General features: G+C 38.1%; 2 protein-coding genes across 3 annotated transcripts; one reads left to right on the top strand and one right to left on the bottom strand.

The window, feature by feature from the left end:
- Window positions 1-305: 305 nt before the first annotated feature.
- drap1 (DR1-associated protein 1 (negative cofactor 2 alpha)) lies at window positions 306-7,852 on the bottom strand. Its single transcript, XM_022209854.2, has 7 exons — window positions 7,627-7,852; window positions 6,205-6,277; window positions 5,865-5,958; window positions 5,280-5,405; window positions 3,623-3,713; window positions 3,421-3,509; window positions 306-1,505 (listed from the first exon to the last, which is right to left on the bottom strand). Exons 1-7 carry the CDS (start codon window positions 7,666-7,668, stop codon window positions 1,319-1,321), a joined length of 702 nt encoding a protein of 233 aa, XP_022065546.1. The 5' UTR covers window positions 7,669-7,852; the 3' UTR covers window positions 306-1,318.
- A 1,111-nt stretch (window positions 7,853-8,963) lies between these two features.
- c23h11orf68 (chromosome 23 C11orf68 homolog) lies at window positions 8,964-10,967 on the top strand. 2 transcript variants are annotated; one of them, XM_022209850.2, is made up of 2 exons: window positions 8,964-9,122; window positions 9,876-10,967. In XM_022209850.2, the coding sequence occupies exon 2, from the start codon at window positions 9,916-9,918 to the stop codon at window positions 10,657-10,659; it is 744 nt and encodes a 247-aa protein (XP_022065542.1). In that variant the 5' UTR covers window positions 8,964-9,122; window positions 9,876-9,915; the 3' UTR covers window positions 10,660-10,967. The 2 variants fall into 2 exon arrangements, with proteins under 2 accessions (XP_022065542.1, XP_022065543.1); XM_022209851.2 differs by having other exon boundaries at window positions 8,989-9,122; window positions 9,873-10,967.
- The last annotated feature ends 243 nt before the right edge of the window (window positions 10,968-11,210 follow it).

Here is an 11,210-nt window from a genome sequence, read left to right as displayed (position 1 = left end):
GAAAGAGGCTGGTAGCTTTTCTGTGAGCATCTTTTTCCACAATCCTGTGCCGTCTTGCACTTATCTGATTCAAATAGGCTGCAATCCGGCGGGGTAAATACCGGATCTCAGGTTGCGTGAGTCACTGGCCGGTAAACCACCACTAACCACATCCATGGGAGACTCCTCTGTATTTGCAACACCTAGAAAAGGAAGGAAATCAAAATCACAAGGAGGTGCAGCATCAAGACTACAAAGGATGTGCTCCATGCCTGCGAAACTGAAACAGGAAGCACTTTGCCAAAACGGCAAAAAAAACTGAAAACTTTTAATTGAAATATGAACTTTATTTCACCCATACAAAATAAAAAGAATGTTAAAAGTTTACAATACAGTGTCACCTGTCTGTTCGCAGCCATTTCATAACAAGAGCGACACACAAACGGGAGCCCCATCTGATGACAATTAAAACAATCTAAAAGAAGAAGGGGGGTGGGTGGGAGATCTTTACTCAAAATCGGAGGGGTAGCCAGAAAAAAAAGGAGGCTTTAAAAACAAAGCGATGGTCCAAGAGTCACAGTATACTTCAGGGGGGCATTTAATGGTGGTGTAAAATAATATACAAGCGACTACAACACAATGTGAAGCCTTAACCTGCTGGCTTGCGGGTCGTGGAAGTTTACAGTTCTCTTGATAAAAACGCGACTTAAAAATAGGAACTAATTGGAAGAAGCTGCGGCTAGCTAAACCTATAGTAAAAATACACCTGCTTCCTTGTTTACGTTGCAGTCGGACTGACAAAGCCGGGAAGTAGGGCTCACATCTGAGCAGCGGTGGCCAATCGATAATGCAACATTTCGGCGGCAAGCGAGGTCTCGTTTCCCTCCGACTACCACTTGTGGAACATTTTTCTACCGACCTGAGGATCTGAATGAAAGCGACTGATATGTTCGCAGCTACTACGGAGGACTGAGGAAGAAAGGAAAGAGCCAAAAAGAAAAAAAAAGAAATTACAACACAAACCACACCTATCCTGTCTGCTGGGGGGGGCAGCGAGGGGCTCGTAGCAAAAAACAGTGACGTTTTCCCTATTCAAAAATCGACCGACTTGTTAAAAAACATCCTCTTCTACGATAAAATAAAACCTTTTTGTGTTTTCTCCTTTAAAAAAAAAGAAAAGAAAACTAAAACACATAATGTACAACGGGTTTTCTGCGTCTTGCGGGCGGTGGGCCGCGATGAAGAGTCTTTCCCTCCTCGGAAGAACAACTTAAGGATCTGAAAATAACGTTTTAAGAGTGTGTGTGAGAGTGAGCGAGTGAAGCGGGAAGTGAGGGAGCTAAGAGTCGTAGTCTTCGTCGTCGTCGTCCTCGTTTTTGTGCGGCGCTGGGGGAGGTGGAGGCGGCGCGACGCTCATCATGGAGGGGTGGGGGGCGAAGGCCATGCCGGCGGGGGGCTGAGCTGGAGCCAGGCCGCCCAGCGACACCATGTGGCCCATGTGCATGTACTGGGGGGGCGGGTTGGAGCTGTGGGGGGCACAGACAGGTGGAAAGCAGGTGTTAGGAGCTTCGTCCAATCAAAATAATTAGTGATATATGGAATCACAGGAGTGCCATAATAAAAGATAGATGTGTTTTAAAAAAAAATAAGGAAATAAATGTGTAAATGTAAAGATGAAAAACATAAAACAATCAATAAAAAAAATAATAAAAAATAAAATTCCTTTCACACCCATCAGGTTCAGAAGATTTTTTTTTATTTATTTTTAAAAACAGAGAATGTGGACATTTTTAAAAGCAAACTCAAGACCTACCTTTTTAGCTTGGCTTTTGATTAAACTATATTTATTTATTTATTTATTTATTATTTTAACCTTTTAGTCTGGTTTTAGCTACTTGTGTTATTTTATTATTTATCATGTTTTTACTTTTTTACGTCGGCTTCAGTCCGGTCTGAAGTCTTTTATTCCTTTTATTTATTTATCTTAATTTTGTATTGCTTTTATTTATATATCCTATTTTTTTTCCATTTTACTCTGTTCCTTATTCTCTGGTGTTTCCCCACTGTGTGAGATAGCGTTTCCTCAAGTGTTCTTAATTCCCGAGTTTGCGTGAGTGTGTGTTTATGTGTAGGTGTATGTGTGTGTGTGTGTTTGTTTTTATATCTCTTGTATTAAGTGCTTTTAATTGTTGTATTGTTTTTATGTAAAACACTTTGAGCTGCTCCCTGGCATGAAAAGGGCTTTATAAATAAAGATTGATTGATTGATTGATTGATTGACTGATATTTTTTACTTGGAAAACTTGCACTTTTAAATGCAAATAAAAAAATAACCCACTGTTCAAATTAAATGTACATCATCTCCCATTGCTATAAGCTTTAATGTCGGGCACTCAGTAATATACCACATAATAAAGCATGTAATATATACAATATGTACTGTAAAAGGATCGCAATATTGGGAGTTGAGTCACAAAAGAAAGAAACCATCATGCTATACTAGAAAATAATGCAAAATGTGTGTCAAACAGCTTCCATTGAGAAGTTGTATCTTTTGCCTCTCACCTGCACTGAATCACTACAGTGAATTTAAGACTCTGCAAAGCCTTTCTCGTTGTTTCAGGTGGAAAAACAGCGCCCCCTTCCTGTGTTTGGCTATTAAATTATCCAGCAGAATTCTGTCTTGACCAGGTTTAGTATTTTATAGGAGCAGAGTATCAGTCATGTAAACGTGACATTAATTTGAGAAATAACTCACATTTATTTCTTCATTTTAAACAGATTCTTTTAAATTCACTCTTTTATTTATTCCTCTGTATATTTACACATTTATTTCATTAGTTTTTAACAGATTTTTTTATATTTTTTATTCCTCTTTATTCTATTCTATTTATTTATTTCCTCATTTTTAGCAGACTTATTTTTTATTCATTCTTTTATTTATTTTTCTGTATTTACACATTTATTTCCTTTATTTAAAAGATTTATTTTTTATTTATTCCTCTTTATACTTACACATTACTTTTTTAACAGATTTATTTTTTAAATGTATTCTTCTTTACATTTACACATTTATTTCTTTATTTTTTAAATAGATTTGTTTTTATTTATTCTTTTATTTTTCACATTTATTTGATTCCATAATACTGGACCACACCTGCTGCTGCTATAGAGTGAAAACAACACATTAACTTTGTTCTTCAGATAAACCGATGAATTCTATGTTCTCCTGCCTTCTAAGCTCTAAAACTGGTTTAAAATCTATTAACCAGGAGGCATTTTATTGGAGGTTTTCACAGGGCAGAGGCAGCAATACCCTCCCCTGCTCAGACTTTACAGCCTGAGAGGATAATTATGAATACACCAGCTGTGACGTGCATCCCGTCTGGTGTGGATTTAGATCAGATCTGGTCAAACATCTCGACACAGATGCTCCGTTACCTGTGGAACCTGGACGCAGCCTGCAGATTTGTGCTCGACTGAGAGCCGTCCTCCTCGTCCCCGTCTGTCTCGCTGTCTTCCGAGTCGTCCTGTTCCCATCGCAAGATAAAAAAAAACAGTGAGCCCTCTCACCTCAAAAAAAACACAATAAATCATCGTGGTCGACAGATAAAGGCTCCCGCATGCAAATTGCATCTCCCACCTCTTGCTCCGACTCCGTTCCAGACAACTTCTTGTCCTTGCCTTTGGTTCCAGCCCCTCCGTTCTTGCGACCAGAGCCTGGTTTGCGACCCCTGAGGATGTAAAATAAAAATTTAGATGCTGTTTTAGCTGTAAAAACAAGCGCTGTTTACTCAGAAGAAAGTTGTTCTAGAAAATCAATAAAACAAGACGGCCCCGGGGGCTTTTATAAGACGAAAACTAGAAATGCCCTGTTTAGACTTTTGCATTAATGCCCATTTTGTAAGGAGTACTGAGAGTGCCGGATTACTGAAAAAAAACATGTATGAAAGAATAATTAAGTAAAAGTGAAAATATCAAGACAAATAAAATAAAAAATCTATGTTGCTTTAAAAGCAAAGGAAAAGCATGTTTCTTCTTTTTTTTTATTTTATTGTCTTTATATTTATACTATCATTAGCCTTCTTTCATGATTTATTTTTTTGATTATATTGCTTTATGCTGCCTCATTATTCACACTAATTAAAAGAATAAATAAAAAATATATCTATTAAAAATAATGAAATAAACGTGCAAATATAAAGAGGAATAAATAAAAAAATACTTAAAAATAAGAAAATAAATGTATAAATATAAAGAGGAATAAATAAAAAATTAATTAAAAAATATGGAAATAAAAAGGCAAATTTTGTCTTTGCTTTTCCCCTTGTCCGTTTGTTTTTTCTGCTTTCTATTTTTTTTAACAGATTTATTAGATTTACTTCCTTTTCTTATCTTTTATTATGGTACTCCTGTGATTCCATAGTTTAAGACTGATGTTTTAAACAAACAAACAAAAAAAAACACACAGCCAGCCACATTTCAGGAGCTCGTAAACAAATTAAAAGTTAGAAAGTTATTCTGCGGCATAAATCTTCTGGAAATAAATCCCCGTGCAACATTAAGATAACTCTGTGACCAATACTATTGGTGGAAATTGAGCCATTTATATATTCAGTTGTTTTCAGACACACATTGTCTAAATATTAGGAGCCAACACCCACTTTAAATTGAATCTGAATGGAATCAGCCACACTTTTTAGTGAGAAGAAGACTCCTTACTCATTTAATTTATGTGTAATTCTCTGCCAAGTCTCTCTGCTACAAATTAGCCGTGGTGCCAGTGTTTGATTTGACAGTCAATACTGCTTTTTCTCCTCTTCAGCTCCTCAATAATTAATTCTCACTCTAAGGGGCTGAGAGGAGGGGGGAAAAAAGGCCCGCTCTTTAATTTTCTTTCTGTTTTTTTTTTTTGTGCTTTAATCTATAATCACAAAACAAAATGGAAACAGTAATGAGGTAACCCTGCGAGGATAACAAACACATCGCTGCGGTCGGTTTCAATTTAGAGCCAGAAAAGGAAAAGAAAAACAAGCTCAAGTCCATATAGAGAGCGTCCTCCTGTTAATTATGAATCATTGATTTCCAGCTAAAACCAATGTGGTTTCTGTGTAACCATTTATCAGAGGCAAGTGAATTAGACATTCCTAAAGCAAGTGAGTCAAAAGCAGATAACTCTTTTGCAAGAATAATAATAACCGTCATCCTGCTTTAAGTGTTCTTGTGTAAACAGGAGTCTTTACTTTTTAATTCCTTGGTAATCATTGCGTAATAAAAACACATGAGTGGGTGAGAGATACCTGCGTGGGACTTTTTCTCCTCCTCCCTCGGTGTGGTTCTCCTCCCCGTCACCCTGCATGTCCGGCACCGTCGCCACCAGGTCCTTCAAGAAATCAAACTGCTGCTCCAGCTCAATACACTGCTTTCTATAGATAGATAGATAGATAGATAGATACATTGATAGATAGATATTTCAACAACATGTACAATCTGAGTCACAGTGTAAGATTCTCTCGGCAGCCACATCTCACTCGTCCCCAGAAATACTTTCAGATACGATGGATTTGGTGATGTGTTGTAAATCCACTCAGCAGGACCGCCAGGATAACACCAGCATCACAGGGACTCCCGCTATCCACTATATCGTGCGGGTGCATTAAAATGTCTTTACGTAAATCCAAAGAAAATGAAGATATAACACCTTCTTTAGCTGCATGTATCCAAAACCAAATTACAACTGTATATATGACTTCTTATTGTTATTCAGCTGCCTGAGTTCACATCTGTGGTACGTCAGTCAGAGGGAATGAAGCAGAGGACGGCTTCGTCTCCCAAGAACTTAGAACTCAGACGAGGTGCTTTATCAGGACAGACAGAATACTTACAGATGCGACGTTGTCATCGTCTTTGCATTCCTAGATTGGGTGACATGACAGGCCTTCGTAAGCAACGATTCCAAAAAAAGCTCCAAGGCTCTCGCTGGCGTCTCGGTTAAGGAAATGATGAAGCAGCAGTTTCTGTTTGCATGACTTAAATAAAATGCATTTGCTTACATAGCCTGGCTACAGCACAAAGCCTCAGAACATTTAATTATGAAAATGGACAGTGTGCTTTGATTTTTACTGTCTTTTACTGTTGATTTCTGCAAACAAAAAACTGTGCATGCAAAATACATGATGAAGCTTGTGCAATTTGCAAACTGAATATTTTTGTCAGGAAGGATACAAATAATAACAGGTACTGCTGCAGCCACTTTTCCTATTTCTTCATCCGTCTGCATAATCTTCTTAATCCTCGCCTGAAAAGAGAAAAGGTCAATTTTATGTATGTCTGCACGACGGGTCGGTTCAGACAGAGCTCAAGAAATATGTTGCTGCAAGACTTTATTCAGTCTTCATATTTTGCTGTTACATTTTGGCTGATTTTTGTGAATTTCAGTTTTTTTTAATTCACATCTGGAACATTATATTGCATTGTTTTCTTTTGTTACTTTCAGTGCATCATATTACAACACACTGACATCCTTTTTCATTTGTCAAATTACCATTTTAATTCAAGAACATGTGTTGAAACATCTGGTAGGACAAAATAATCATCATTTCAATATAAAGACAGTATGAAGCAGTACGTTTGCACATATGACAATTCTTGCGAAAGAGTCCTTGTCACCATTTAGGGACGTCAAATAGCAACAAATCTAACTTCAACTACTCATATTTGTGATGGATCAAAGTTTTCTAGTGTTTGGGGCCTCAAAAGTTGGAGAAATGTAGACCAAAGACTGTATTTTGTAGTAGTAAACATAAACTTTCTGAGAGTCCAGTACCATCCTGGTCTTAAAAAAATAACTTTCCAAAGGTTAATAATTAAACATGGCCTCTACTGGGGCTGTTCAATCATTAAAATGAGCTAAAAACTGTTTTGTCTGTGTCTTCACCTAATTTGGCTTCCCAGTTGAAATGTTTTGAGGGTGAAAATACAACAAACATTCCCATGTTTAAAAACATGTGAAATTCTCAACAAATCGGCCAAAATACTTCGCAGAACTTTAGTTTTGGCTCCCAAAATAACAAATAAATAAGCTCTAACGAAATCAGAGACAGTGTGGTAGTAAATCCATGTGAACTGACTCGAATTGACCCTGACAACAAACTTCAGGATTGATTTGAACTCAGTGTTTGTCAACTACAACGTCAGCAAAACATTACAGCCTTCGTCGAAACGTGAGCATTTCTTTAAATGGCAAAAACCATTCCCTTCTTTCATGCTAATTGGATTTTAAGTATTATGTTTCGTGTAAACACCTCCAAGGATTCCTCACTATGCAGCTAAATGAAACAGTTTCGCTCAGACTTGTAACGTTCACGTTAGCTTTACATGCTAAAAACATTAATTAGGGGACTACATAAGAGTGCAACTTATGTAGCACGTCTGAAACGCAACTAAAAAAAACAATAAGCTCGCTAGCTAAATCAACGACTTATCTCGCGCATTTTGCATTTTGTGGCAATTAGCCTTCTAGTAGTCCGCTTCTTGGCTCTCTAGCAACAAAAGAGGCCAAATCCGATTCAAGCTAGCTAAAGTAGCTTTCTATTTCAGAGTTTGCTAACGTTAGCTTAGCTTCAACACCGGTGCGGGAAAACTTACCGGAGGGAACCTAGCGTTGTACTTCTTCTTTTTGCTGGGCATATTTAAATTACCTGGCTGGCTAAAGTAAAATAAAAACGGACTATATCCTGAAATATTCCTCTATATCATATAATTCGCCGCCACCGCGCTCACACCGGATAGCGGTAGGTAGCTACCCGGCTAACTCGTTAGCACGTCGTCGTCACTCGTTCCCCGTTTGGTCGGCGGATCGGTTGTTTGGCTGCGTTGGGTCCTAACGCCGTCGATTCTGTGCGCACGTCGCTCCGTAGCTTGTGCACGAAAACCGCAAAAAAAAAAAAAAAAAGTTCATAATGTAACACTGTTATCAGACAAAAATCGAAAATTAACAAAGAAATCCCCCAAAAAACGATCTGCACAAACTGTCGTTATTTTTGCTTCCGTTTAATTTAATCTAGCATAGCAACATTTAAGAAAAAAACAATATAAATATAAAAATAATCCAGTATTAAAGCATTTATTTCCTTATTTTTGAACAGATCTTTTTATTTCTTTTTTTATTCCTCGTTATATTTACGCATGTATTTCCTCATTGTTTGAGAGATCTATTTTTATTTAGCCTTTTATTTATTCCTCTTGATATTTAGACTTTTATTTCCTTATTTTTTGACAGATATTTTTTAAATGCATTCCTCTTTATATTTGCACATTTATTTCCTTATCTTTTAACAGATTTATTTTTTGTTTATTCTTTCATTTATTTCTCTTTATATTTACACGTTTCTTATTTTGAATCGATTTTTTATTTATTCTAAGTTTTTTCTCTTTATATTTGCATTTTTATTTCTTATTATTTATTTTATTATTTTATTTTTCCTATTTATATTTTCACATTTATTTACATTTTAACAGATTTATTTATTATTTATTATTTTATTTATTTCTCTTTATATTTCCACATTTATTTCCTTATAATTTTTTATACAGATTTATCTTTTATTATGGCACTCCTGTGATTCTATTGTGTAGTGAGAGCGCCAAAATACAAAGATAAATCTATAAAAGAATAAGCAAATAAAAGTGGAAACATAACGACGAATTAATAATAAAAATAATGTTGCTATATAAAGCTAAATGAATCCAAAAAATAATCCTTCAAAGAAGAAGCTAGTAAAAGTATAAATATAAAGACAAATAAATAAAATAGCTTTAAAAATAATAACCAGAAATGTGCTTTTCCTTTGCTTTTAAAGCGACATAGATTTTTTTATTTTACTTATTCATCTTTATATTTCCACTTTGACTTTCTTATTCTTTTAAATAGTTATTTTTGTAATTTGGCACTCTGATTACTCAAGATAATTTCATATTTATTACATTATTCGTGTGTTTGGAAAACAATGTACGTTGTTTAGGTGATATTCAAGGCATTAATAGTCGAGTTCCACTCATCCGATCGGAGTTCGTCATATCGGTGTTCGATGCATAGCACCAGCGGAAGAACAACACTGGACAACAAACTTCGGTATCTGCAGGTAAATCAAGCCTCAGCGTTCAAAATTTACAACGAATGTGCGATTATTCATCTCGTCTGTAAGCAAACTACGCGTGTTATAATGTCATTTGTGTTCGACAGCCGGATGTAAACGGCTAATCTGTCTGCAAATTTGTGACGAATTGTCTGTTGTGAAAACGGCTAGCTGCTCGGCTAGCTACAATAATAACGAAGCGGTTGTGAATAACTCCTGCGTATTTAGTCACATAACAGCTGTGGACGGTAAACAAACGAGATGAATAACACTTGTTTTTGTGGGGGAAAAAGGGGCGGTAGAGGACCGTTGTAGATACTGAACAATGGTTGCTAACGTAGCAGGCTAGCTAGCAGCAATCATTCCAACTGCTAGTTTAGATCAGGGGTGTCATGGTCTAGAAATTATTTTAAATTTATAGTTTTACTAATTTACAATTGCCGCTAATGTCTTCTGTGTAATTTTTGCACTTTACAAAGTTGTGCTGGGGGCCGGTTTTGGCCCTCGGGCTACATGTGAGCATGTGATTACGTATCTGTGTGTATATTTGTTGGGGGGTGTAAGGTTTCGGGTTTTTCACAGTGTTTTGTATTGTGTTGTTTTTGTTTTTATCCTCTGTGAGGCACTTTGTGTTACTCGACTGTATGAAAAGTGCCATATAAATAAAGTTGATTTGATTTGATTTGATTTGATTTGATGTTTGACATAGTGGATCCTGTGGTTTCAATTTTAATTCATACCGCTTCTTCTCTTAAGCAGGGCGAGCCCCAGGACTTCACAGTCTCACACTGACGGCGTCATGGAGGAGGAAGAGGCCCCTGTAGATGGGGAGGCGGGGACCCCCTTCGCTGCTGAGACGTTTGCAGCCGAGGCCATGGCCGCAGACATGGACCCCTGGATTGTGTTCGACTCCAGAAGAACCCCCAGATCCGAGTTCGACGGCTGGCTGGAGAGCAACCGGCCCTCACAGGTGTTCAGGTTCGGGGACGAGGAGGGCGGCGTGAGCCCCGTGGGGTGGATCGCCGTGCTGGGGCCCAGCCACTGCCCTGGCGGGGGGGACGTCACAGGCCTCCAGGACAGCTGGGAGAAACTGTTGTCCAGCTGCCGGCCCGTCAACTTCCAGACGGTGAAGGAGCTGGCGCTGAACCACGGTGTGCTTTCAGGCAAGTGGCTCATGCACCTGGACTCCGGTTTCAAGCTGGACCACGCCTGGGAGTGCGTGGCCAGAGCCGCCCTGGACGGCAAGATCTCGCTGGTCAAAGTCAGCCCCTTTAACCCCAAGGCGGAGGGCAAGCAGGTCATCTGCGCCTACAACCAGAACTTCACCGACGAGAGCGAGGTTATCAGGCTGGATTCGGTCATTCGTGCCGCCGGGGTCAAGTGCCCGCTCTCCTACAAGCCGGACGTGTACACGTATCTGGGGATCTATCGGAACAACCGCTGGAAGCTTTGCCCCACCATTTACGAGAGCAAATTCGACCTGGAGTGTGTACCCAGGCGGTCGCACATCGTCAACAAAGTCACCAACCTGGAGGTGACATAAACAGGACCGCTTTATGAAGAACCTCTTAGTAATTATGAGAGTTGGCTGTTAAATTTTGATCTCATGTTCTCCTTGAATCTCATTTCTTTCTAAGTGACCTGGAATACTGTCACGGATTTTTATTTTTGTGTTTAATGAGTTGTGTTCATGAGTAAGAATATAACAGCTAACACTTCATAGACCGGCAGGGTGGTGGAAGCCCTAAAGGATGATTTGCCCCCAGTTCTTTTTCTACATTTGTCTCGGCTTTACTGTTTTACTTTCACAATTACTGAGTTGCCAAATAAACAACATACTTTTGAAAACCACCTTTACACGTTTTTATTGCCAAGACAAAGTGTTTTGAATGTCAACAGCGTTAGTCACTCATTACGGTGGAAATTGCATGATAGCAAAACAAAAGTCAGACAAAAACAAGACAAAAAAGTTGAGAAAATGAGACGCAGAAAGGAGAAACAAAATGAGACAAGCAACATGAAAGAAGACAAGAGATAAAGTTTTATAAGAAAGTTACTAAGCGAAAAAAATATGACAAAATGAAAAATGAGACA

Source organism: Acanthochromis polyacanthus, chromosome 23 (genome assembly GCF_021347895.1).
Source record: "Acanthochromis polyacanthus isolate Apoly-LR-REF ecotype Palm Island chromosome 23, KAUST_Apoly_ChrSc, whole genome shotgun sequence".
In the NCBI taxonomy this organism is placed as follows: Eukaryota; Metazoa; Chordata; class Actinopteri; family Pomacentridae; genus Acanthochromis; species Acanthochromis polyacanthus.
Note: the sequence above shows the minus strand (reverse complement) of the source record. Positions and strands in the feature narration are given on the sequence as shown.

Coding starts and splice junctions, on each gene's coding strand:
- drap1 (XM_022209854.2), bottom strand. CDS start 7,668: ATGCCCAGCAAAAAGAAGAAGTACAACGCTAGGTTCCCTCCG. Junction 5,959..6,204: donor AGCAGTACCTGTTATTATTT/GTATCCTTCCTG, acceptor CCGAGACGCCAG/CGAGAGCCTTGGAGCTTTTT. Junction 3,510..3,622: donor GAACGGAGTCGGAGCAAGAG/GTGGGAGATGCA, acceptor CGATGGGAACAG/GACGACTCGGAAGACAGCGA.
- c23h11orf68 (XM_022209850.2), top strand. CDS start 9,916: ATGGAGGAGGAAGAGGCCCCTGTAGATGGGGAGGCGGGGACCCCCTTC.